This window comes from Phoca vitulina, unplaced genomic scaffold (genome assembly GCF_004348235.1).
Source record: "Phoca vitulina isolate PV1807 unplaced genomic scaffold, GSC_HSeal_1.0 scaffold28, whole genome shotgun sequence".
NCBI lineage: Eukaryota > Metazoa > Chordata > Mammalia > Carnivora > Phocidae > Phoca > Phoca vitulina.
Genome location: NW_022589731.1, coordinates 13,066,445 through 13,089,261, shown reverse-complemented (window position 1 = coordinate 13,089,261; position 22,817 = coordinate 13,066,445). Strand labels below are relative to the sequence as shown.

At 42.9% G+C, this 22,817-nt stretch overlaps 1 protein-coding gene across 3 annotated transcripts in view; it reads left to right on the top strand.

Annotated features, from left to right (window-relative positions):
• GFRA1 (GDNF family receptor alpha 1) overlaps positions 1–22,817 on the top strand; it is a 222,076-nt gene that overhangs the window by 138,276 nt on the left and 60,983 nt on the right. For all 3 annotated transcript variants that reach the window (XM_032422964.1, XM_032422965.1, XM_032422963.1), the window contains one exon: positions 16,146–16,482. In XM_032422964.1, coding sequence (XP_032278855.1) covers positions 16,146–16,482 — 337 coding nt within the window. The remainder of the gene's footprint in view (positions 1–16,145; positions 16,483–22,817) is intronic.

The window sequence follows — 22,817 nt, the reverse complement described above, 5'->3', positions numbered from 1 at the left end:
TGATTGTGATCCCTTTCCCTAGAAGATTGTGTGAGGTTTGTGATCACATTTATCATTTCCTTTCTATTCTCTCTCAAATGCAGAGCACTCCAGAGTTATTGGTACTTTAAAGAAGTCTTCGCCACACTAAGAGGACCTCTCATTGCTATCAAGAAACAGATTTAGACAATTGTTTTCACTTTTCTTTTTTTTTTTTTTAAAGATTTTATTTATTTATTTGAGAGAGAGAATGAGAGAGAGAGAGCACAAGAGGGGGGAGCGGGAGAGGGAGAAGCAGACTTCCCGCTGAGCGGGGAGCCCGATGTGGGACTCGATCCCGGGACTCCAGGATCATGACCTGAGCCGAAGGCAGTCGCTTAACCAACTGAGCCACCCAGGCGCCCTTCACTTTTCTTTTTAACATGCAGACACCATACTAGAAATGAGTTCCCAGTTTTCAGGGTATAGGCTAGGCTTCTAAAGTTTTGGTTCTCTGTTATTATACTATTTGACCTATCTTTCTGAAAGACACATTTAATTTTTGCTTCCTTTTACAAATGTATTCCTAAGCCAAACCTGGTTTCTGAACTGCATAAACCACCACTACTACCCCCAAACATCACTAAATATGGTCCCACTTAAAATAGTGAACAGAACTTCTTACGTGAAATCCTTGAAGGGTCTCATAGAAGACTCTAGGGGATGGATCTCCTTTCACTTAAAACTAATAGTTCTTAAATCTAATATTGAAGACCATCTGTCACATGTAATAAATAAAATAGAAACTGAGAAAATCTTGTTCTCTACCAAATGGCCAACTGGACTTCCATTTTGTTTTGTTTTGTTTTTCCCAAGAACTTCGTGGAGGGCACTTGCTAATCCTGGGAATGCCAGCTTTCTTCCTGAGTCAGATCAATCTCCATTTCAACCTTCATGCTTCTACTTTGGGAACCCTAGTTCTACCATATTTTCCACTTTAGGAACTTTCTCAGCTCTCTTGGCTCAGTTCATTAGCTAATGCCACAGGGAGGATTCTGTCCGATCATTCCTGATAATGGGGGCAGCTCTAGAAACATCAGGGGAAATTCTCAGGAGCCATTATTCTTTTTTTAAGGCCAAAGGTGCAAAGGCTAATACCTGTGTTTGGCACTATTGTAGTGAGAAGGCTAAATCACAGAGATACAAGGTCTGGCTTTGTGTGGTTCTTCCTGTACCATAAAATAGGATTTTTCTGGGGTGCCTGAGTAGCTCAGTCAGTTAAGCACCTGATTCTTGATTCTGGCTCAGGTCTTGCCCTCAGGGTCATGAGTCTGGGTCCCGTGTTGGGCTCCATACTGGGTGTGGAGCCTTCTTTAACCAACAACAACAACAAAAATAAAAACAAAGCAAGGTTTTTTATAATATAGAACCTCTTCTATCAGTGCAGGGGTATCGGGGACCCAAGCCATCCTCCTATAGGGCAGAAATTCACTGCTGCTCTTCATCCCTCCATCCCTTCCCCACTTAAGGGCAGCCTGGCTGGCCATCATGAGGCTGGCCTTCCTCATGTCTCTTGTTCCTGAATGCCCTAGCAAAAGAGTGACCCTGTACCTCTGGCACATCCAGGGGTGCTGAGAGCGGCATCAGCAGCTGGCCCTGCACGCCCGCAGTTGTGCTGAATGTCATTCTGATCTCTCTAGGCATAAAGCCGATAAGATCATCTTGACCCCAGCACTCATATCCAGCTTCAGCCTCGACACTGTTCAAGTGGCATTTCTCACAAAAACTAGCTGGTGTACAAGTCCAGATCTTTATCAGGGAAGGCACACTTTGAAGCTTGCAGGAGTTTTGGGATTGAAACACATGCATTTTGCCCAACCTATACCTGTCTTGACTAAGCAAATAGCTAAGTGGAAATATTGGGCTCTAGGAGCTGGGGTGGTTCTCAGTGAACAACCAGGCTTCTTAATTTATGTGTGTACATTGGGGATACAACCCCATAGCTGATATGCTTGTGTGAGAAACTGAGGAAAGATGTTCTAGAAGCAGCCTGAGTGTGCTGGGTTTCACACCTCCCTCCACAGACTCACAGCATCCGGTGGACAGGAGCCAGGTGGGAGAATGCCTCCCAGGGAGAGGTGGCTTGGTGCCCACGGAACACCAGACAGATATAGCTGTATTTACTTTGCAATTCCTGCAGGAGACGGAGTGGCAGATTAAGTTGCAGAGACACAGTGGAGGTCCTGAGTATGTAAAATGCCAAGGTTTAAATTTAATCCTTGAGCTAACTGGTGTAGTTCTTCAATTGGGGATCTAACAGGAGTTACACTGAGGCTCAGAAGGGTAAATGTGTAAATGCATTTGGAACCAATTTAAAGCTAGAGATGAAATGAAAAGGAACAGTTGCCAACATACCATTAAGATAAAACACAGAGGTTCACTGAGGCATGTAGATAGGTACACACACACTTGTTCTGTCTGCTTCCTCTGCAGCTCATGGGAGGCAATGGGGCGTGGGGAGAGGAGGCTTTGTTTTAGCCCACCTTGCAAGTATCTGTGCTAGGGCTACCTGGTAAATCTAGCCTAGGCTTGATTCTGAAGTTACACTGGGAACATGGGCAAGAAAAGCCCTCTTGTCAACAAGATCTTCGTGGAATGAGGCATGAGGCCCCAAAGAGCTACCTACTAGAAGGCACCTCTTAGGGACTACATTCCTGAAACTGAGCAGAACCAACCAGAAAGCCAGGATTTACTAGGGAAATAAGTGGGGGTGCAGATGGGTAGTAAGTATGAAAGGTTTAGCTCACTGGAAGTCAGTGAATTCCAAGTCTGATCAATGGAAGTACTCAGGTACTTTGTGAAAACACAGATTCTAAGAGGCTGGGACAAGACCCAGGAATCCATGTTTTTGTTTTTGTTTTGTAAAATTTGCTCTCTATGGGCTTCTGATGCCTCCTAGGTTTGGTCACTCCTTGAAGGAACCAACTCTTCAAACACTTAAAACCTATTTGCATAAAAGAGAAACAATGTGCTAATCTTAATTAAAATAAGTTGCCTAAGTACCCTTAACCAAACAAAATATTAACCCAACTTGACATGAAACACCTTCTTGAATGAAGCAAACCATCATTAAAAATGCATATGTAGAATCCGGATTCACAGATCTGACTACTGAAGATGGACATTCCTTCCCTCCATCATCTTCTGGAATGTTGGCTACACTCAATTCTAGACATTCTGCCCTGGCTACTGGCTTTTTCTCTGGAAATGGCCTCCACATCTGGCTACTGGCTTTTGAGAAAGCACACTCTGTAAACTCCAAGTCCTGCCATTATTATTCAAGCAGCTTGTGTTTCTCTTCCCCAAAGAAACAATTGAGCTGTAACAGATGAGTGATGTTTGCCGGGCTGTGGTGAAGGTAAAAGCCACTGCAGGTGGAGCAGCTTAATGGGGTATTAATTGGGAAGCAGGTGAAGGCAAATAGGTAGCACAGCACGTGTGTAAATAGGCTCGTGGGAGGAAAGGCATTGAATTTTATGCTCTTTAACTAAAAATAAAGACCTGATATTTAGCTTATCTTTGCTGAAATCCCCTTTGCTGAAAACAACTGCCAGCATCATCAGTGATTCATTATCATCTCACCATCATTCAGGCTACTTAATAGGATCTTCAGCCTCTTCATTTTTCATTGTTTTAGCTGATGCTTTGGCTTTGGAATGCATACTTTCCCTTCTCTTTGTGTATAGAAGAGGCCAGAGTCATTTTTACAGATTGTGTAGTGGAAGTAACATTCGAGCCGCTAGCCTGCCTTCTGGTGGCATTTTTTTGCTCTAGCTCCTTGGAGAAAGACAGCTAATGTACAGCATGACTATGGCTAATGAGCCTACCAAGAACGCATACATCCAAATGGACAATGTCCTTCAAAGTAGTCACCTTGAGAAGCAAAACACTTATTCTAGTGCTATCATTGGCTCAACACCTTTTCAAGAAGAGTCACTTCACGGGTTATTGTCAGAGATGATTTGTAAGTCACCCAAATGAAAAAAAATCCTTATGTATATTTATCACTTATTTTCTACCCCTGAGCATTGTACAACATTATTGCCTGCTGCATTACCACATTTAGCACTAAGTGACATTTGGCTTTTAAAATCCATCCCCGATGCAGAGATTTGCTGTTGCTCAGAGTATTCTGAAGAATATGCCTCAGGCTCCTAGGGAAGAGTTTCAAGAAATGTCTGGAGTGCTGGCAGCCTTCTTGGGCTAAGAGTCCCGCTTCCCAGAGCGATTACTTTGCCTGGCACACACTTAGAAGTTTCTAAATTTGAGTATGCCAGTTTAAAAGTCTGCGCGTATTATTTTTTTTTTAAGATTTTTATTTATTTGACAGAGACACAACGAGAGAGGGAACACAAGCAGGGGGAGTGGGAGAGGGAGAAGCAGGCTTCCCGCGGAGCAGGGAGTCCGGTGCAGGGCTCGATCCCAGGACCCTGGGATCATGACCTGAGCTGAAGGCAGACGCTTAATGACTGAGCCACCCAGGCGCCCCAGGGCATATTATTTTGAGGCTATCTTTTTATTTAACAGTAACTTAGACAATTAGTGAAAACAAACCATTCTGTATTTCCCTTCTAATTAGTCCTCTCTGAGGTGATACGTTAGTGGAAGTGTGCAGAGGGACCTAGATTCTTTTTTACTTGGTTGACCAACATTCAGTGTTTTTCTCTAGAGAGAAGTAGCACTGGTTTTGAAGATGTGCTTAGCCTTTTACTGTTGATATGACTAAGTATCAGTGGAGTTCGCACAGCCTAAATATTGGTGGAGCTACAGTTTGCACCCCAGAAAATGAATTAGGTTTACGTTATCATGCGGATCTTTTCCTGAAGTTGAAGTACTCATTAATTTTACTGCTAATGAGATGTTAGCAATTAAATACCTTTAATTAATGAAAATCAGACAAGAGCAAGGGGCTGGTATCTATGTCTTCATAAAAATAGGGAAGATTTTTGTAGATCTCATCGTGAATTTTTTTCCTGTAGAAGGACCACAAATCTGAGCTCCTTGGGATCAAGTGTTCTGGTCCAGAGAAAGTCATTAAAATAGTTCACTTTTAGAAAATGAAAGGAGTAGGCATTTTGGGGGATGTTATAAAGATTATCTGAGATTGGAAAAAAAATACTCATAACCGGGAGCCAGTCCTACATGTAATAGCAAATTTCATGGTTGAAGATGCAACAGGATTGAGTACAATTAATAGTTCTGAAGCCGTCGTTGAGTTCTGCGGTAGGCCCTGAACACATAATTAGATTATTAAAAATGGCCTGTCTTAGGCCGACTATTACTAAATTGAAATCCAATTATGGCTTTATGATTTTGCTGAAAAATATTTAGCTGTTTTGCTCGAATCCTCGGAGAAGATCATTTCCTCTTTGCATCAGAGTTTGCGCATGTCACAATACATTTTCCAAACAAATCTGACCTCAATTATCTCGGAATTAATCTTACATTAGATGAAACATATTTTAATGAGTGTTTTTATGTGTGATATCATAATTGTGTCTCTCCATACTTGAGGAATTAAAAGATGACGATAGAGGACTTCGCAGAATATCTTTTTAATGAGAGGCATGCATTTTTTAGAAATAACAAAATCGTGCCATCTTAATACACGGAAAGCCTTTGTGCTCAGATATGTGTCTGAGTGTACTGCAAGACAAACTTGGTTCAGCTTTCAGTAATTGGCATTGGAACTGTAATAAAGCAGTTGTTTGCAGAGAGATGGGCTCAGAAATTTCATGCACTCCTGCAGTGTGGATTTAAATGCTAAGTTAAATATTTATGAACCCGAGATTTTTATAATCGATCATTGTATGATTTATACACCGTAATTATAATTAGGTTGAAAGAGATTTTAAAAAGCCAGTTTCCTGGTAGCCAAGGCCATTAAATAACGCGAAGCTGCCAAAACAAAAATTAGGTGGGAACCCAGCCACCGAATTCTGAGCGCCTGTCCCCATATTCATGTACAATGAGGCGGCACCTCACAAGCCGTCTCACCTGGGCAACCATTCCTGCATCACCTGCTATCATTTTTTCATGCCTGTATTTCAAATCTAGTTGAACATAAACAAGAGAAAACTTCAGAGATCCGATGTATAACAAAAGGAAAATGTGGAGGAGGTTGGAAAGGTTAATTAAAAATGTAATGATCCCATTTGCTGAGACAGCACTATTAATCATCTTGCAGCAGCAAGCATGTGACTCGCACACCACTTACAGGAGGCATCTGATTTTTTTAAGGTACGGACGGGGCTGGTGGACCCCAGGGTGCCCATTATGAAAATGGAAGCTCGAAAGAGTGAGCTTGGGGTGAGTGAGCATCGGGTGAGCCCATGACTTGTGGTTAACATTGGGCACGGTCTTCACCAGACAGAAGAATTCTTTCCAAATTCACAGGTCTTCAGAAAAATTCAGTCACTGTGAACCCCAGAGAAAACTTGGGCATGGCTCGAGGTTCAGTGTAGTCGTGTAATATAGGGGAAAAAAAAAAACCGAGTGAGGAGGAAATCCATCATTGTGTAATACAATATGCCTGGAACAGTGTATGAATGACAAAATGGGCTGCAAAGAGCCAACATGTGTGTTTTAAATGTAATTTTTAGCACCCCAGCTGGAAAAGGCCGAGCTCTTGAAGGATCAGTTGCAAGGGTCACAACCTGTATGATCAGATTTGCCATCTGATGCACGTGGATATCAGAAGACCAGACTGCACATGTAAGCTTCCAGAAAAGCTTGTTCTGCCCCTGTGAAGATCTTGACGATTTTGCCCCTTTTTTTTTTTTTGCTAGAATAACACGTTAGAGGGATCCTATTAGAAGAAGAATACTAGTTGTGTTAACATGGTAATTAATCCAGTCAGAAAGAAAGAGGAAACCGGTTGTGAATGCACTTCTGCAGCCCAAAAAAGAAAGGCAGAAAGATTCCCAGAAATTGGCAGGCATTCATAAACAACATTCTCTCCCCATGCCTTGTGAACTTTCTGCTTAATAAACCACATCTTCATGCAGGCCTTGCAGATTTTAATATATTTACTGTTTTATTCCACCTCATAACCTATAGAAATGGATTTCTAGTTGTTTCCATCTTTGTTTCATCCTGAATCATTTTGACTGGTTAGCTAGCTCCCGCATCTGCCAATAATGGTGGCATTTTCTAAGTGTAAATCTAAGTGTAAGTAATGAGGGGCTGTGGCCAGAGTGATAGCCTCTTTGATTAGGGACAGTGTGAGGATTGTACTTGGGATAAAGGCAGTTCCTTGCTCCAAAGGAATTTAGAATGTGAAAGCTTCTTCCGGTGCATAATTCATGCCTGACACCTCCACATCTCCCAGTGTTGGAGGGATCTTTTACTTTTGCTCTGCCTGTAGGTCAGAGTTGGAAACGTTGGTCCATGTACTCTTTGAAACAGCGAATACCCGAGAGGTTAGCGCTTTCGAGTGCTGGGATTTTTTTTTTTTACATTCTGTCCCTGATCACCAAGTTTTATCCCAAATACTTGATGTCATATTCAGAAAAGGCATTTTTTTTATCATAACCATCAAATCAAAGAACCTTGAGGCTTGAAGGGAACTTCAATATATCATCTGCCAAACGGGGAAACTGAGGTCCACTGGGGGAAAGCTGAATTGTATGAAGACACTCGAATAACTGGACCACATTTAAAATCCCTGACTCCTAATTAATTCATTGTTTTGTTTTTTTGTTTTTTGTGTTTTTCAGCAACACCTGACCCTTTTGTATTCCCCGGTATCTGGGAGCTGGCCCTCCCATTGCAATGCAGGTTTTACCTCCCGTGCCCAGGAAAACAGGAAATAAGTCACATCAGATGTGATCACAGCCAAAGAGGCTTAGAATGATGACAGAGAAAAGCAATACGTAACCTGCAAAGTAACAACATGGTTCTAGCCAACTTTGAAAGGAAAAGCCAGTTCAATGGCATTCTCTAGAATACAGTGCTAGGCTGATGCTGGAGAGGGGCTTCTTAGCCGGCACAGCCCCCACACAGGCGTCCTCCCACGAGAAAAAAGGATTTCTAGTAATCAGCCTTCATTCTGAGAATATTTCCCATTCAGGCAGCATCCCAGACATTCTACCAAGTTAAAGAATGAATAACAGCAGATGGAGGGAGAGATTAGAGATGGAGGGGAGGAGGGGAAAGCAGCATTTTAGTGCTGAGCTCTGAAATGAGCTGTGGGGAGGATGGTCCTCAGAGTTATGGCAAAGCTGTCCGGAAGCCTTCTGGGCAGGCCAGGAGGCGCGTGCGCCCAAACCATAAAACACAGGCGTACTCCTGCTCCTCCATGTGCTGTGTGAGCTGATGGCCAATTGGGTGTGACTCAAGTGGCCTAAATGGAATCATTCTGCATGTTCCTCCATCTGCCCTCGAGTCATGAACGTAGCATTTTTGTGCATGCCCTGGGGGGGGTGTCTATCAAATAGATAACGGGTATCAATCTTCTTACCAAATGAAAACTCAACTCTCATTTACGTGTCCTATGATTTCAGGAGTGTTTAACCAAGAAAGGAGGCTAAGGGGTGCTAAGAGTTGCTGCTTTCCATATTCTGGGCATGTTAAAATAAACTTTTTATTTTAATGGGGTATATATGAATCTGGGCTGTTTTTGTTTTATGGTTTGTTTGGTTTTTTTTTTGCCAATTGTTTATTTGAACATTTTCAAACATGTGGAAAAAATTTTACAGTTAACCCATCTAGATTCTATCATTAAATTAGAATACAGTTGGGGCACCTGGGTGGCTCAGTCATTAAGCGTCTGCCTTCGGCTCAGGTCATGATCCCAGGATCCTGGGATCGAGCCCCGCATCAGGCTCCCTGCTCGGCAGGAAGCCTGCTTCTCCCTCTCCCTCTCCCCCTGCTTGTGTTCCTTCTCTCGCTATCTCTCTCTGTCAAATAAATAAATAAAATCTTTAAAAAAAAAAAATTAGAATACAGTTGCTTTAAGTATCCATCTATCCATCCTTCTTTCCACCTATCAATTAATCTACGTTTTTAAAATGCAGATATCAATATACTTCCCCTACATGCTTTAGCGTACCTATTAATAACCAGTTTTTAATATTTGTTTAATTTTTATTCCTTTTGAGGTAAAATTTATATATGTACAAACCTTAGGTGTACCATTCTGTAGGTTTTGACTCAAACTTCTATCAGGATAGAAGTTACCATCACTCTAGAAAGTTCCCTCTTGCCCCTTCCCAGCCAATCCCCACCTCCAACCCCTAGAAGCAGCCATTCCTCTGATGTTTTTCATCATAAATTGGGTTTGTCTGTTCTAGAACTTCACATTTATAGAATCATTCAGTGTGTATTTTTTGTGTAAGACTTTCGTTTTTTCCTTCAGCATAGTATTGTTGAGCTGTATCCATGTTATTGTGTGTGTCTGTAGTTCATGGGTTCTTATTTCTGAGTGGTATTCCACTGCACGAATAGACCACAGCTTGTGTAGCCATTTTCCTATTGATGGATACGTGAGCTGTTTTTCCAGTTTTTGGTTATTATCAATATAGCATAATCATGCTCTTATCCAAGTCTTTTTATGGACATATATTCTCATGTCTCTTGGATAAATACCTAGAAGTGGAAATGCTGGGTTATAGGGTAGTGGTATGCTTACTTTTATTAAAAACCTGCCCAGTATTTCCCCCAATTGATTGGATAATTTTACACTCCCACCAACAACATATGAGATTCCAGGAGCTCAACATCTTTGAAAATATTTGGGGTTGTCAGACTCATTTTAACCTCTGTGGTGAGTGTATAGCAGATCTCATTGTGGTTTTCATTTGCATTTATTTCCCTGATGACTAATGGTGTTGAATGCTTTTCATGTGCTTATTGGCCATTCATTTATCTTCTTTTGTGGAGTGTCTGCTCACGTATTTGGCTCATTTTTCAATTGGGTTGTTTTTTATTATTAAGTTCTGGGTATTCTACATATGTTTTAGATATAGATCCTTTGTCAGATATGTGTTTTGCAAATATTTTCTTCTAGTCTGTGATTTGTCTGTTCCTTTTCTTCATTTCTTATCACTGTCTTTTGATGAACTGAATTTTTAAATTTTGCTAAAATCTAACTTACCAATTTTCTTCTTTTATGTTATGGCTTTCTATGGTCCTAAGAAACCTTTGCCTACTTCCAAGATTATTTTGTTTCCGTATAAAAAATTTGTGATTTTGGCTTTTAGGTTTAGGTCTATGATCCATCTTGTATTAATTTTTATGTATGGTGTGAAGTAGGGGGTTTTGTTATTGTTTTTTACATTGATTTTCAATTATTCTAATACTGTTTGTTGAAGAGAACTTCTCTATTAGATATTTTTAAGTGACTTTGTCAAAAATCAAATAATTATAGATGTGAGGGTGTATTTAAGCCAAGTTCTGTTTTACGTTCCATTGTTTGACTTGTCTATGCCTATGTTGTACCACAGTGTCTTGCTAAGTACAGCTTTGTGGTAAATCTTGAGATCAGTATAAACTCCTTCAACTTTGTTGTTCTTCAAATTGCATTGACTGTGCTATGTCCTTTGCATTTCCATATAAATTTTAGAATCCTCATGCCAGTGTCAAAACATATTATGATTTGAGGATAACTGATATCTTAATGATATTGAGTTCTCTGATCCATGAACATGGTATGTATTTCCATTTATTTAGGTCTTCCTTAATTTTCTCAACAATGCTTTCTAGTTTTTAGTGTAGCGATCTTGCATTGTCTTTTGTTAAATTCATTTTTAAGTGCTCCTTTTTTGGTTCTCTTATAAATGGAATTATGTTTTTAAATTTTGTTTCCTAAAATTTTGCTAATAGTTTAAAAAAATGCAACTGATTATTGTATATAATTTTATATCCTTTGACTTTGATAAATACACTTATTGATTCTAGTAGTTGTTTTGTAAATTCTTTAGGATTTTCCAAGTCATCTGCAAATAGAAATGTCATCCTTTCCAATCTCTGTACCTTTTATTTCTTTTCATTGCTTTATTGGAATGGCTAGGACCTCTAGTACAATGTTGACTACAGGTGGGAAGAATGAATATCCTTCATTTGTTCCTGACTTTATGGGGGAAAAGTCAATATTTCACTATTAATATGATTTTTACTTGTAAGGTTTTTTATAGATGCCCTTTATGAGATTGAGAAAGTTTTCTACTATTCTTCGATTGCTGAGGATTTTCTGTTGTGGAAGGAGGGCTGAAATTTGTTGAACGTTTTTTCTTTGTCCATTTAAATAATCATATGGTTTTCTTCCTGTTTGTTTATATGGTAAATTACATTAATTTTTAAATATTAAACCAGCCTTGCATTTTGGGATAAACCCGAGTTGGTCTTGGTACATTATCCTTTTAACATATTGCTAAATGCTATCTACTGAACTTTTTGAGTCTATGTAAGGAATATTAGTCTGTAATTTTCTTCTTTTGTCTTCATCAAGTTCTGCTATTTGGGTGAGACTGGCCTCACATATAAAGTTGGGAAAAGGGTCATGAGAATATTTTGTGTGAATGAGAATCAGAAACAAAAAGCCTGTCACATATTGATCTGTGAGCTGGACATCAATTCATAGGGTTTTTTTACTTCTCTGAATGTTCCAGGTTTGTGCATTCTGGAATTTGTCACAAGCTCTGAAATAATGGTAAAGAGATGGTGCTCTGGCAGGGTTATGTATTGATGAAAAGAGAATCAGCTGAAAGTGAGTTTGCTAAATGAAGTAAAATTTAAGCAATTTATTTAGACATAAAATGATGCTTTCTATTCCCACTTTGTACAGAGATTTTCCTTTGAAATATTGCTTTTCTTTTTGATAACATTAAGAAGAAAAAATTAGGAGTGTAAATAGTTTTACCAACTTTAAAAAGGAAGACTTCTGACATTATTATAATAAAGCAGGAATACACTGGGCCAATTTTTTTCTTTTAGTTTTCTTAAGATATAATTAACATACAGCTCTGTATAAGTTTGAAATGTATGGCATAATGACTTGGCTTACGTATATTGCAAAATGATGGTCACAAGTTTAGTTAACATCTGCTACCTCATATAGATACACACACAAAAAAAGAAGAAAAATGTCTTTGTGTGTGTGATGAGAACTTTTAGGATTTACTTTCTTAGCAGTTTTCAAATATAACATAGAACATTGTTAACTATAGTCATCATGTTGTACATGACATTTCCCATTATGTATTTATCTTACAACTGAGAGTTTGTACCTTTTGACTTACCTTCATTCAGTTCACCTTCCCTTGCCTCTGGTAACTACAAAGCTGATCTTTTTTTTTCTGTGAGCTTAGTTTTTTTGGTGGTGTTGTGTATTGTTTTTTGGTTTTTTTTTAGATGCCACATAAAAGTGAGATCATACTGTATTTGTCTTTGTCTGACTTATTTTACTTAACGTGGCAGGATTTCCTTTTTTACAGCTGAATATTATTCCATTGTGTGTATATACACCACGTTTTCTTTACCCATTCATCTATTGACAAACACTTAAGTTGTTTCAATGTCTTGGCTATTATAAATAATGTTGCAGTGAAAATGGGGGTTCAGATATCTCTTTGACATAATGATTTGGTCTCCTTCAGATGTATGCCTAGAAGTAGAGTTGCTGGATCACATGATAGTTCTATTTTTAATTTTTCAAGGAAACTCCACACTGTCTTTCATAATGGTTGTGCCAATTTATAATCCTACCTCTGGTGCCCAGGGTTCTCTTTTCTCCACATCTTCACCAGCATTTGTTATTTCTTGTCTTGACGTCAGCCATTCTAACAGGTGTACAGTGATACCTCACTGTGGTTTTGATATCCATTTCCTTAATAATTAGTGATGCTGAGCATCTTTTCAGGTACATGTTGGCCATTGGAATATCTTCTTTGGCAAAATGTCTATTTAGGTTCTTTGGTCTTTTTAAATGGAACTATTATTATTGTTATTATTTTGCTACTGAGTTGTATGAGTTATTTATATATTTTGGATATTAACCCCTTATCAGATACATGATTTGCAAATATTTTCTCCCATTTCATAGCCTGCCTTTTCATGGTATTAATGGTTTCCTTTACTGTGCAGAAGCTTTTTAGTTTGATGTCATCTCATGTGTTTATTTTTGATGTTGTTGCTTGTGTCATATCCAAAAATTCATTGCCAAGACCCACGTCAAGGAGCTTCTCTCCAGATCAATTTTTTTTTAAAACTTATATGTTATACAAACTACTTTAAGAGAGAAATTTATATTTCCTGGACCTCATATGTTGAGTTTTATTATTTTTACTATAATTTTATTTGGCACTTATGAACATAGAGCTATAAACTTTTATTTTGTAATTTTACACAACTATAAAAACAATATACACAAATTAAATATGAACAGAACTTTGTGAACAATGAAATGCAAGTTAATAACATTAATGCAAGGGGTAATACCATTTTGCTGAAGCTAAATTGGTGCTTACAATTGGAATATACTCCTGTTTCAGCATGAGTTGTTTTGAGTTGAGCAGACCTGTGTTACTGGGTGTGATGTGATGACTTAATTCTTCTGCCTTTTTCCTCCATTTGAACTTCTGTGAACTGTTTGTTCATATATCATTGGCTACGTCATTTAAGTATTAAGTGCACCTCTGAGCCTCTATTCTTTTCTTTTTAGCCAGAGATCATAAAGCACCATTCAATACCAGGACAAGTGTAAATGCAGGCAGTAAAATTATGTACCAGTATCTAGCCTTCAGGGCCTAATCCAGATGATCCAGAATTTGATTATTGGTCATATTAATTTATTTTAGACGCTCATGAAAAATGGATAATTTAGAAATCTCCTGGGGAACTCTAGACCTTTGAGAATATAAATCACTGTTGTGGATGGGCCCAAGAGCACAATGTTAAAAGTCCCAAAAGAGGAAAAGACAGGAAGTGTTACCAAGGCCTGTAGATCCTGGTGATCCTATCAGAGCACATGGTGAATATTTCATTTCTTGAGTCCGGAGGAGCTTGAGTGTGAAAACAGAGGAGCCAGAGAGAAGCTAGTCTGGGAAGGTCATGATGGAGAAAATGTACCAGGTGTGCTTGTTAAACCAGGGGGGATCTATGTGCAGCCATTGGCCTCTTGTCCTGCTCACCCAAGAAGGGCTGTATGTCTTGTTTATTGCCTTTCACATTAAATTGTTGGATTCAGATGTCCTTGCAGGAACCTGAACCTGAGGCATAATAAGGTACTGCTCGTGGTGCCAGGCTATAATTTGGTGATTTCAGACTTTTGCATATCGGGCTTTCTTAAAGCAAGACGCACCATCAGTAAAACAGGGAGTCTTTTTCTTTCCATGAAATGTAAACTTGCTTTGTGTGCCCTTCACTGATTTACATTTAAGAAAAAAAAAATTGTAGTGAGAACATTTAACATGAGATTTACCCTCTCAACAGATTTTTAAGTGTACAATACAGTACCGCTGATGGTGGATATGATGTTAGACAGCAGATTTCTAGAACTTAGTCATCTTGCATCACTAAAACTTGATGCCCCTTGAATAGCAACTCCCCATGTCCCTCTCCTCCAGCCCCTGGCTATTAGCATTGTGCTCTCTGTTTCTCTGAGCTTGAGTGTTTTAGGAACCTCCTGTAGGTGGAATCATACAGTAGTTGTCCTCTTGTGACTGGTTTATTTCATTTAGCATAATGTCCTCACGGTTCATCCCTGTTGTCACACCTATGGCAGGATTTCCTTCTTTGTTTAAGGTTGAATAATATGCCATGTACCCTTTGGATGTACACTAAATGCACTGCCCTGTCTTTCAGACCCACCCAACCCACTTGGACTCTTTCTCCACTCTTATCAGTTCTCCAGCCTCTTGTCATTTCCCAAATGCCTTCATGGCCCCCATCGACTGGGGCACAAAGAGATTGAAAGGGGGTTCCAGAACTGAAGCAGGGGCCTGAGGCCTGAGCAGGAAATTCATGGAAGTGGGGGGGGAGACAATTCCTACAATTGAGTGGGGTGGTCTGCTACTTCTTTGCTGGCTGCAGAGGGTCAGTGCTACACCTAATGATCAATTTGCCATGGATCACCTTAGAACCTGGCCCTGGAAGTTTTTTCCATCACTTCCCTCCCTGTGAAAACACCTGTGTCATGGTGTCAAGCTACATTTCCCTTGTCTACTCATCTTATAACTCGTGGCATTGGGCCTGGTCCTGCCTGCCAGTCCGCCTGGCTACTGCAGTGGGCCCTGCCTCCCCTATGCTCTGTCTCCAGGCCACACAGTGGCCAACGTGGCAGTGGACAGCCCTGTTCTCTCTGAGCACGAGCACAGAGGGCTTGGGTAGAAGGCAACATGTGTTTTGTGAGATCCCTGAGGCCTATGGTTTGTAAGCCCATTGAAATCCTATCCAGAATCCTAGCTGAATTTTTCTAGTTTGCAGCCTCAATACTTCTAGATCCCACATTTTGTATGTGGCAAGTTAAGTGGTAACTGAGGTTTGCAGATTTTCATGTAATTTATTCTGGTTTTCTTCCAATGGCCTGTGAGCTAGAACTTAAACACAGCCTCGTTGTAGTTGCTTCTTCCTGTTTAGAGAGCTGGCATAATATTTTGTCTTCTGGGCTCAAATAACCATGTAATTACTCTGTAATCATATAGTAATTAGCATGTACTATATGCATTTATTACATAATTATATTCCTGGAGGATTGCATGGCAATTATACTTACATTCAGCATATCATTTTATATAATGTATAATGAACAAGTATATAATTTGTTGCTTTTTTCTTTTATTCTAATTTCAGTTTACCAACCAGGAGCTGGAAACTCGTTCTCCTGTTGCCTTGTGTATAGGCAGTCAGGCAGGTGCCTGAGCTCCTTTGGCTTCTTGGGCCCCACTCGGTCCTGCCTAATTATACATCTAAGGGAGCGCCGGGGGCTTGTGGGCTGCCCTGGGCTCCCAGCCTTTGCACTCCTTACACTTTGTCCTTGTCAGGAACTCATTACCTGTGAGCTTCAAAACGCAGCATTGATCCGAGCGCCCAGCATCGCCGGGGACACGGCCGGACCTGTTAGAACAGCGCGCACGTGAGCAGCCGGGCGCCCAGCCCTGCGGTCACGCCTGCCTTTCTTTCCTCTGCAGTGGAGCACGTTCCCAAGGGAAACAACTGCCTGGACGCCGCCAAGGCCTGTAACCTCGACGACACGTGCAAGAAGTACAGGTCCGCCTACATCACGCCGTGCACCACCAGCATGTCCAGCGAGGTGTGCAACCGGCGCAAGTGCCACAAGGCCCTGCGGCAGTTCTTCGACAAGGTTCCGGCCAAGCACAGCTACGGGATGCTCTTCTGCTCCTGCCGGGACATCGCGTGCACCGAGCGGAGGCGGCAGACCATTGTGCCCGTGTGCTCCTACGAGGAGAGGGAGAAGCCCAACTGCCTGAATTTGCAGGACTCCTGCAAGACGAATTACATCTGCAGGTAGGCGGGCGCCGGCAGCGGGGCGGTGGTGAGTGAGCTGGCCAGGAGAAGCTTTGCGGCTGCTTCAGGGGCCGAGCTCCCGGTTTCTGAGTTTCTACTGGGCGGGTGCGGGTGCGGAGGCCGAGGGGAGGGCAGGCGGTGGAGCCCACTGGCCAGAAACTGACCTCTGCCCTCGGACTCCAGGGTTCTTCCGAAGCTGGTCAGGCTCTTGTGCAGAGGAAGGTTCCCGTCTTTAACGCAGGGGATGCTGTGAGAGGTGCTTAGTAAGCACAGAGGGTCACCTGAGGCCAGGTGAGCGTGAAGGCTCGTGCCCACTCAGCAAGCTCTGAGCTGCTGCCAGGGATCTCAGGGGGTTAACTCGGGGGGAGGGGGGCTGCAGATAGAGAGACTCTTGACTGTCAAAGTCTGAAGTCTGGGAGAGACCAGCGAGAGAGACTGAGCTGTGTCCAGCCCTGAAGAGAACTTCCAGAATGGCCGGGATCTGTTCCGGGCTATTCAGTCATGCAAGTGGCTAAGGCAAGTGGGCACCTCCCGCTCAGCCATGCTTCTGGATCTCAGCCTCCAGCAGAAACCCTGCTAAGCTTGGCCCGGTTGTTGAAAACAGGGGCTTCCTTTGCCTTTTAGGCCATTTTTAAAAAATTGATTTTAATATTTGAAGGAATCCAGGAACACATTCTCTGTGGGTTTTTTTTTTTTTTTAAGGAATATAGAATTAGGTAACTGCCCCCTTCACTCTGCACCCACTTGCCCCCAGCTGTCACTGTCAGTAATTTGATGTATGTCCTTCTAAAACTTGGGGTTGAATTCAGCTGCTGATGGAAGCAAGCAGATTCTGACAAGCAGAGTCTTTACCGCCTGAGGCAATGAGCGTGCTGCTTTCAGATACGCAGGCTGGATCCTGGGCTGGAGGTTTAGATGGGGCCTCATTTTGACAACACCTGTATTTTGTCCCTGGGGTAGAGCCAGGAGGCTTCGGACACCATCTCTGACAAAATCCTATGCGCTCAGTGAATGTTCACAGGTGGACAAGTAGATGAGGGTGTGACTAAGTGCTTGTTTGCTTATAAACTCCCCATTTCTAAAAAACAGAGAGCAAGGGGGGGATGTCAAATTTTGAAGGTTCTGGTGAGCTACGTTTCTGGTCAGTTTAAGTTTTACTCTTGATAGAATGGCATCACATTCTTTCCTGAAACTAGTTCTAGTAGGGACCAAAGAAAACTAAAAGTCCTCATTATCTGTAGAACCTTCTCATGCTGAAGATTTTTCTGGAGGTAATGCCCCTCTATTTTTTTTTTTTTAAGTTCTCAGCAGGTAACTTGCTACATGAGAAAGAATATAGATGAGCAGTCGTGTCCTTGGAGGAGTCAGGTGTCCTGCAATGCAGTTTCTCCAAGGACTCTCTCACTCCTAGACCTCTGTTCCATTGAGACCTTCTTAGCTACGGGCTAGAAGCAGGGGCCGCTTGCTAGAAGGATGAGGCAGGTCCTCCACCCAGCAATAATCTGGGGAAGTCAATCAGCCAGAGACTAAAAGAACCCCCTGCTGGAGATGAATGTGGCTGAGGAGCAGGACACAGGGAAGAAGCATAGGAGCAGGTTGGGAGGGAGCAGAGATTCTGAACAGCTCTCCTGTGAAGACCCCTGGATTTGAAACTCAAGTTCCTGGTGCCCCTTTAGTCTTTGAGCAGAAGAGATCCCTCTTCTAGGAGCAGGACTGCGTTTCTAGGATCTTTCTTGGCTTAAAGCCAGACAGATACAGCTCCTCCCTATCTTAAAGGTAGATGTGGTCCTCTTTACTGATGGGTCCAAGCCAGGCGGCCTCAAGACAGGAAGCTGTATGGGGAATGGAGTGGTGGGTGAGCCCAATGAGCAGTGGCCGGGAGGTGGGAGAGGTGATGGAGCGTCTCCCTTCTCTTCTCATGAGGTTGGTCTTGCACACGAGCTCCAGAGGAGGTCTGAGATGGCTCTGGTACAGACTGAAAGCTTCCATGAGCAGTTCATCAGCATTACCTCAAAATAGAGAATCCTTCGGGCATCTGGGTGGCTCAATCGGTTAAGCGTTTCCACTCTTTGATTTCAGTCCAGGTCATGATCTCAGGGTTGTTGGATCGAGCCCCGTGTCAGGATCTGCGCTTAGCCCGGAGTCTGCTGGAGATGCTCTCTCTCCCTCTGCCCCTCCCCCTGCTCTCAAATAAATAAATAAATAAAATCTTTAGAGAATCCTTGGAGGGTTAGTGTGAATTAGGTAAGTCAGATTGCTTTTTTGCTGAGCTGCAGTGAGAAATACCTTGGAGTTTGGGAAGTTGTGGGGGAGATGGCAGAAGTTTGGGTGTTGTGGGGGAGATGGCAGAAGGAACGTACACATAACAGGGTGATCTGGGTGCTGCTTGGGGCTCAGACTGACCTGCTAGGAAGGCTCCAGGAATTATTTGTGTTGAGACAGCCTCAGTGGCAGAGAGTGGCCTCAGCTGATGGGGCAGAAATGTCCTGGGGGAGCAGCAGGACAGTCCTGCCCGATGAGGACTATGCCTGGTCACGCCAAGGTGGGGATGTCGTGACCACAGCTACCACGCAGCGGAGTGCAGGTGCACGTGACTAGAAAGCTGTTTGGAAATCCAGATTCTGCACCACCCAGGGGCGCTACCAAGTGAAATTTGTGTCAGCGGGATTGACATGTTTTATACCCTGTCTTGAGACTTCCCTGGGAAGGTGAATCAGTACCTTCCCCGGTTGTACCCATCGGTAAGTGATTTAGCCCATAATTTCTTTCCAGGCGCAGGACTTATTACTCATGATTACCTGCTCCCTGTCAGATGTGGTAAATGTAATTTAAGCTGCTGGGTAGGCTAGGGGTGTTTTCTTTCATCAGGTTTTATTAATCTTGCCTTTAATCCTATCCCTTTTATTCCATGCCTCCTCCATCCATCCCGGGGAGGTCCTTGTAGTGCCTACCGTCCTCAGCAGCAGCTGGTACTCCCTGGAGCTGGGGCTTCTGCGGGGTTTCACATGACAGGTGCCCCGACGCTTACCCACCCAGAGACAGGGAGGCATCCAGGAGAGGATGACTTAAGGACTAATTTGAGTATTCCAAAAGGGAAGGGACAGCAAGAGGTAACATTGCTTCCTAAAGACAGTTTTCTTTGAAAGTTCACACTCTCAAATGCTCCATTTCCATCTCGGCATCAGCAACTATCAAAGAGCTGCCTCAGCTCATTAAAACTCCCCTGCACTTGTTCGTTTCCCACTCGGCGCACACGGGTTCCTCCATCAGGGTCCAGCAGTGCCTCTGTGCGAAACCTGTCCCTCTCCTGTCTTGTGCCTTCACACAGAAGAGATGCAACGTTAGCCTTCCCTTTTGACTTTGTTTTCTTTTCTCCTTTCCCTTTTAGAGAAGCTGACGGGTTCCTTTCCTCTTGGGGTGGTTGGGGCCTCCAAGCTTGTCTACAGAACAGCAAACACAGAGGTATTTTGAGGAGGATGTGAAGAAATTTAAAAGGCACACATTCTTCCCCTGAAGCACAGCGTCTCCCTTGCCGATTGTTCCTCTGGTTGCTTTCCTTAGTGCCTGGAAGGATGTCAAGGCTGGGTTTGACCATAAAGGAGGCATAGTCCTTTATTCCTGCTGCAAGTTGTTATAAATGCATAATTTAAACCTCTGCCTTACCTCCTTTCCCCCAAACTCTGATAATCCAAAATAAACTCAGCACTTGCACACTGGCTCAGGGTGCTCAAATATGTTCATATCTCCTTTATTTTTCTGATTAAAAAAGACACCTCAGCTCTACTTTATTACCAGGAGGTCTAGCATCTTCCACTGGAATATGCTGCCTTCTGTTCTCATCGAAGAGTGACAGAGTTCTACTCCAGAGCCCTTTCTGCTTCCCATGCCAGGCAAAGAGAGAGCATGAAGCTAGGACCAGCTCACCTGCCTGTGGCTTTAGGTGCTGCCTCATGGTGTCGCTGTTGAGAACAACCCAGAGGATGCTTGGTTTGGTGGCAGTGCCCTTCTTGGCCATTCTGCACAAGCAGCAGAGGTGCTGCATCCTTGGGCACCAGGTAACTTCATTCATACTCAGTCCATAGCCTCTGTTTCCCAAAGCATGGCGTGTTGCCCTGGGGGTGGGGCCCTAAGACGGTCCGGCCAGAGCCAGCCCACCAACTAAGACATCCCCTTAACTGGCAGTACATTCCCAAGTGGATGTTACAATGTTGCATTTCCTTCCTTCCTTTCTTTCTTCCTCCCTCCCTTCCTTCCTTCCCTCCCTCCCTCCCTTCCTTCCTTCCTTCCTTCTTCCTTTTAAAAAAGTTTATTACGGTAAGAGCATTTGTCATGCCATCTACCCTCTGAACAGATCTTTGACTGCACAATGCAGTGTTGTCATCTGCAGGCACCATGTTGTACAGCTCTCTAGAACTCATTCATCTTGTATAACTGAAATTTGTATTCACTGATTAGCAGCTCCCTGCTTCCCCTCCCCCATCCCTCGGCAACCGTAATATATTCTTTGCTTCCATGGGTTGGATGATTTTAGATACCTCGTGTAAGTGAGATCATGCAGTGTTTGTCCTTCTGTGACTGGCTTACTTCACTTAGCATAAATTCCTCCAGATTCATCTCTGTTGTCCCCTGTTGTGGAAGTTCCTTCTTTTTAAGGTGAAACAGTGCTTGGTCAGGGATATCTCATTCCTTCTGGAAAGATTCTGATAATGCTGAACCTCAAAAGAGAAGGTATCAGGGTCTCTGTGCCCTCTATACCCCATCCACTCGCTCGTCCTGGTGCCTTGGCTCTGTGTCCCCCATAGTTTCCAGGAATGGTGGTTTTGATCAGGTCACCGAGTATATGATTCTACCTTTTCCCAGGGACTGAGGATGCTACAATTGTGTCCTGGAGACCTGGTTTTTGTTGTGTTTAGTTTTGTTTGTTAGCAGAACCAGGAAGGTCTCTCTGATACAGTTCCAGAAGAATAGCATATGCAAAATCCTGCCCTAGCCAGCACCACTCTCCACCCTGGGGCTGAAGCTGTTATACTTAGAGGAAATGTGTTGTTGTTAATTTATTAACTGGACAGTTGAGAAACACATCACAAAACCATCCAGCAGATTTCTGCTCCAGTAACTTAACTTGGTCCGACGGGTGTTAGTGCACCTTTAAGAGGCGAGGAGCATTTCATTTGCTTGGAATCAGATCCCCTCTGCACAGTAAACTATAGATCTTAGAGATCAAGGACATCCTCCACAGCTTGGGCTGCATTCCTGAGTTGAAAACTGGGTTCTATATTACTATATCTGGGCTTGTCTCGACATGCGGCAAACACAGGAGAAAATGGCTCAGAGGATAATTAATGCCTAAAACTAGATGGGTAGATTAATTTGGCACTTAATTTTATTTTACGCTGATTCATTCACAAATGGAAATCAGCAATTAGACAATGCAAACTTTTGAACCATGGAAAGAAAGGTTCGGGAATGTGAGAAAATACAAGTAAAACATTTTCCAGTTCATTTGAGCAGTTTTTATTTCAAATGATTACATGGGTGTCTTTAGCAATGCATCCACAGTGCCGAACGGCTAGGTTTTTGATGTGTCACCCAGACTGTGTGTTGGAAACCACTCCCTCCCCATTCCTGAGGGGGGAGCTCCTGTGTGTGTGCAACGGATTCATCAGGACCCTGAGAGAAGAGCAAGGCTGTCCTCCGACCTCTGCCGCTGCCTTCTTTGAGTTCAGCGGGTGGGAGGAGCATGCTTCTTGTCGGGTCCTCCAGCCCCCCAACCTCCCCCCGCCCAGCCTGTGCACCGAGGAGGCAGGCGGCCAATCCACACCAGCAAAGCAGTGTCAGAGTTCGCCATCGTTCTGCCTCACAGGGGTAACCTGAGCCGTGAATCAGGCGGGAGCCCCTACAACTTGCTCTGTCTTGTCACCTCGTATCTCTTTCCTTATCTCTCCTTTGGCAGAGGTGGGTGTGGAGCCATTTGTCTGCAGCTGCTGGAGCCTGTCGCTAAAAAACTGCCCGTCTAGATTTACACCACATCCTGTCTCTCTCCTGCCCTCCCCTTCCCTGCGCCTGCCCAGAGCTGAGAGTCTCTGCCTCACCTTCTTAGCCCCTTCCTTCACCTGCCCACGTCCTCAGCAGCGTCACTTTTGCCACTCTTGGCCCCGAGACAGAAAGAATCAGAGACTCCTTTCTTTATATTTGCACATTCTGTCAGTTACTCGATCCGCAGGGACAGATGGAGTCTTGGCACCAGAACCGTGGTTTACTGTCTTAGAGGATGAAGGTGGGTGGAAGAGGGATGGAATTGAGTCTGCCCAGGAAGCCCAAAGAGAGAGCCCCAT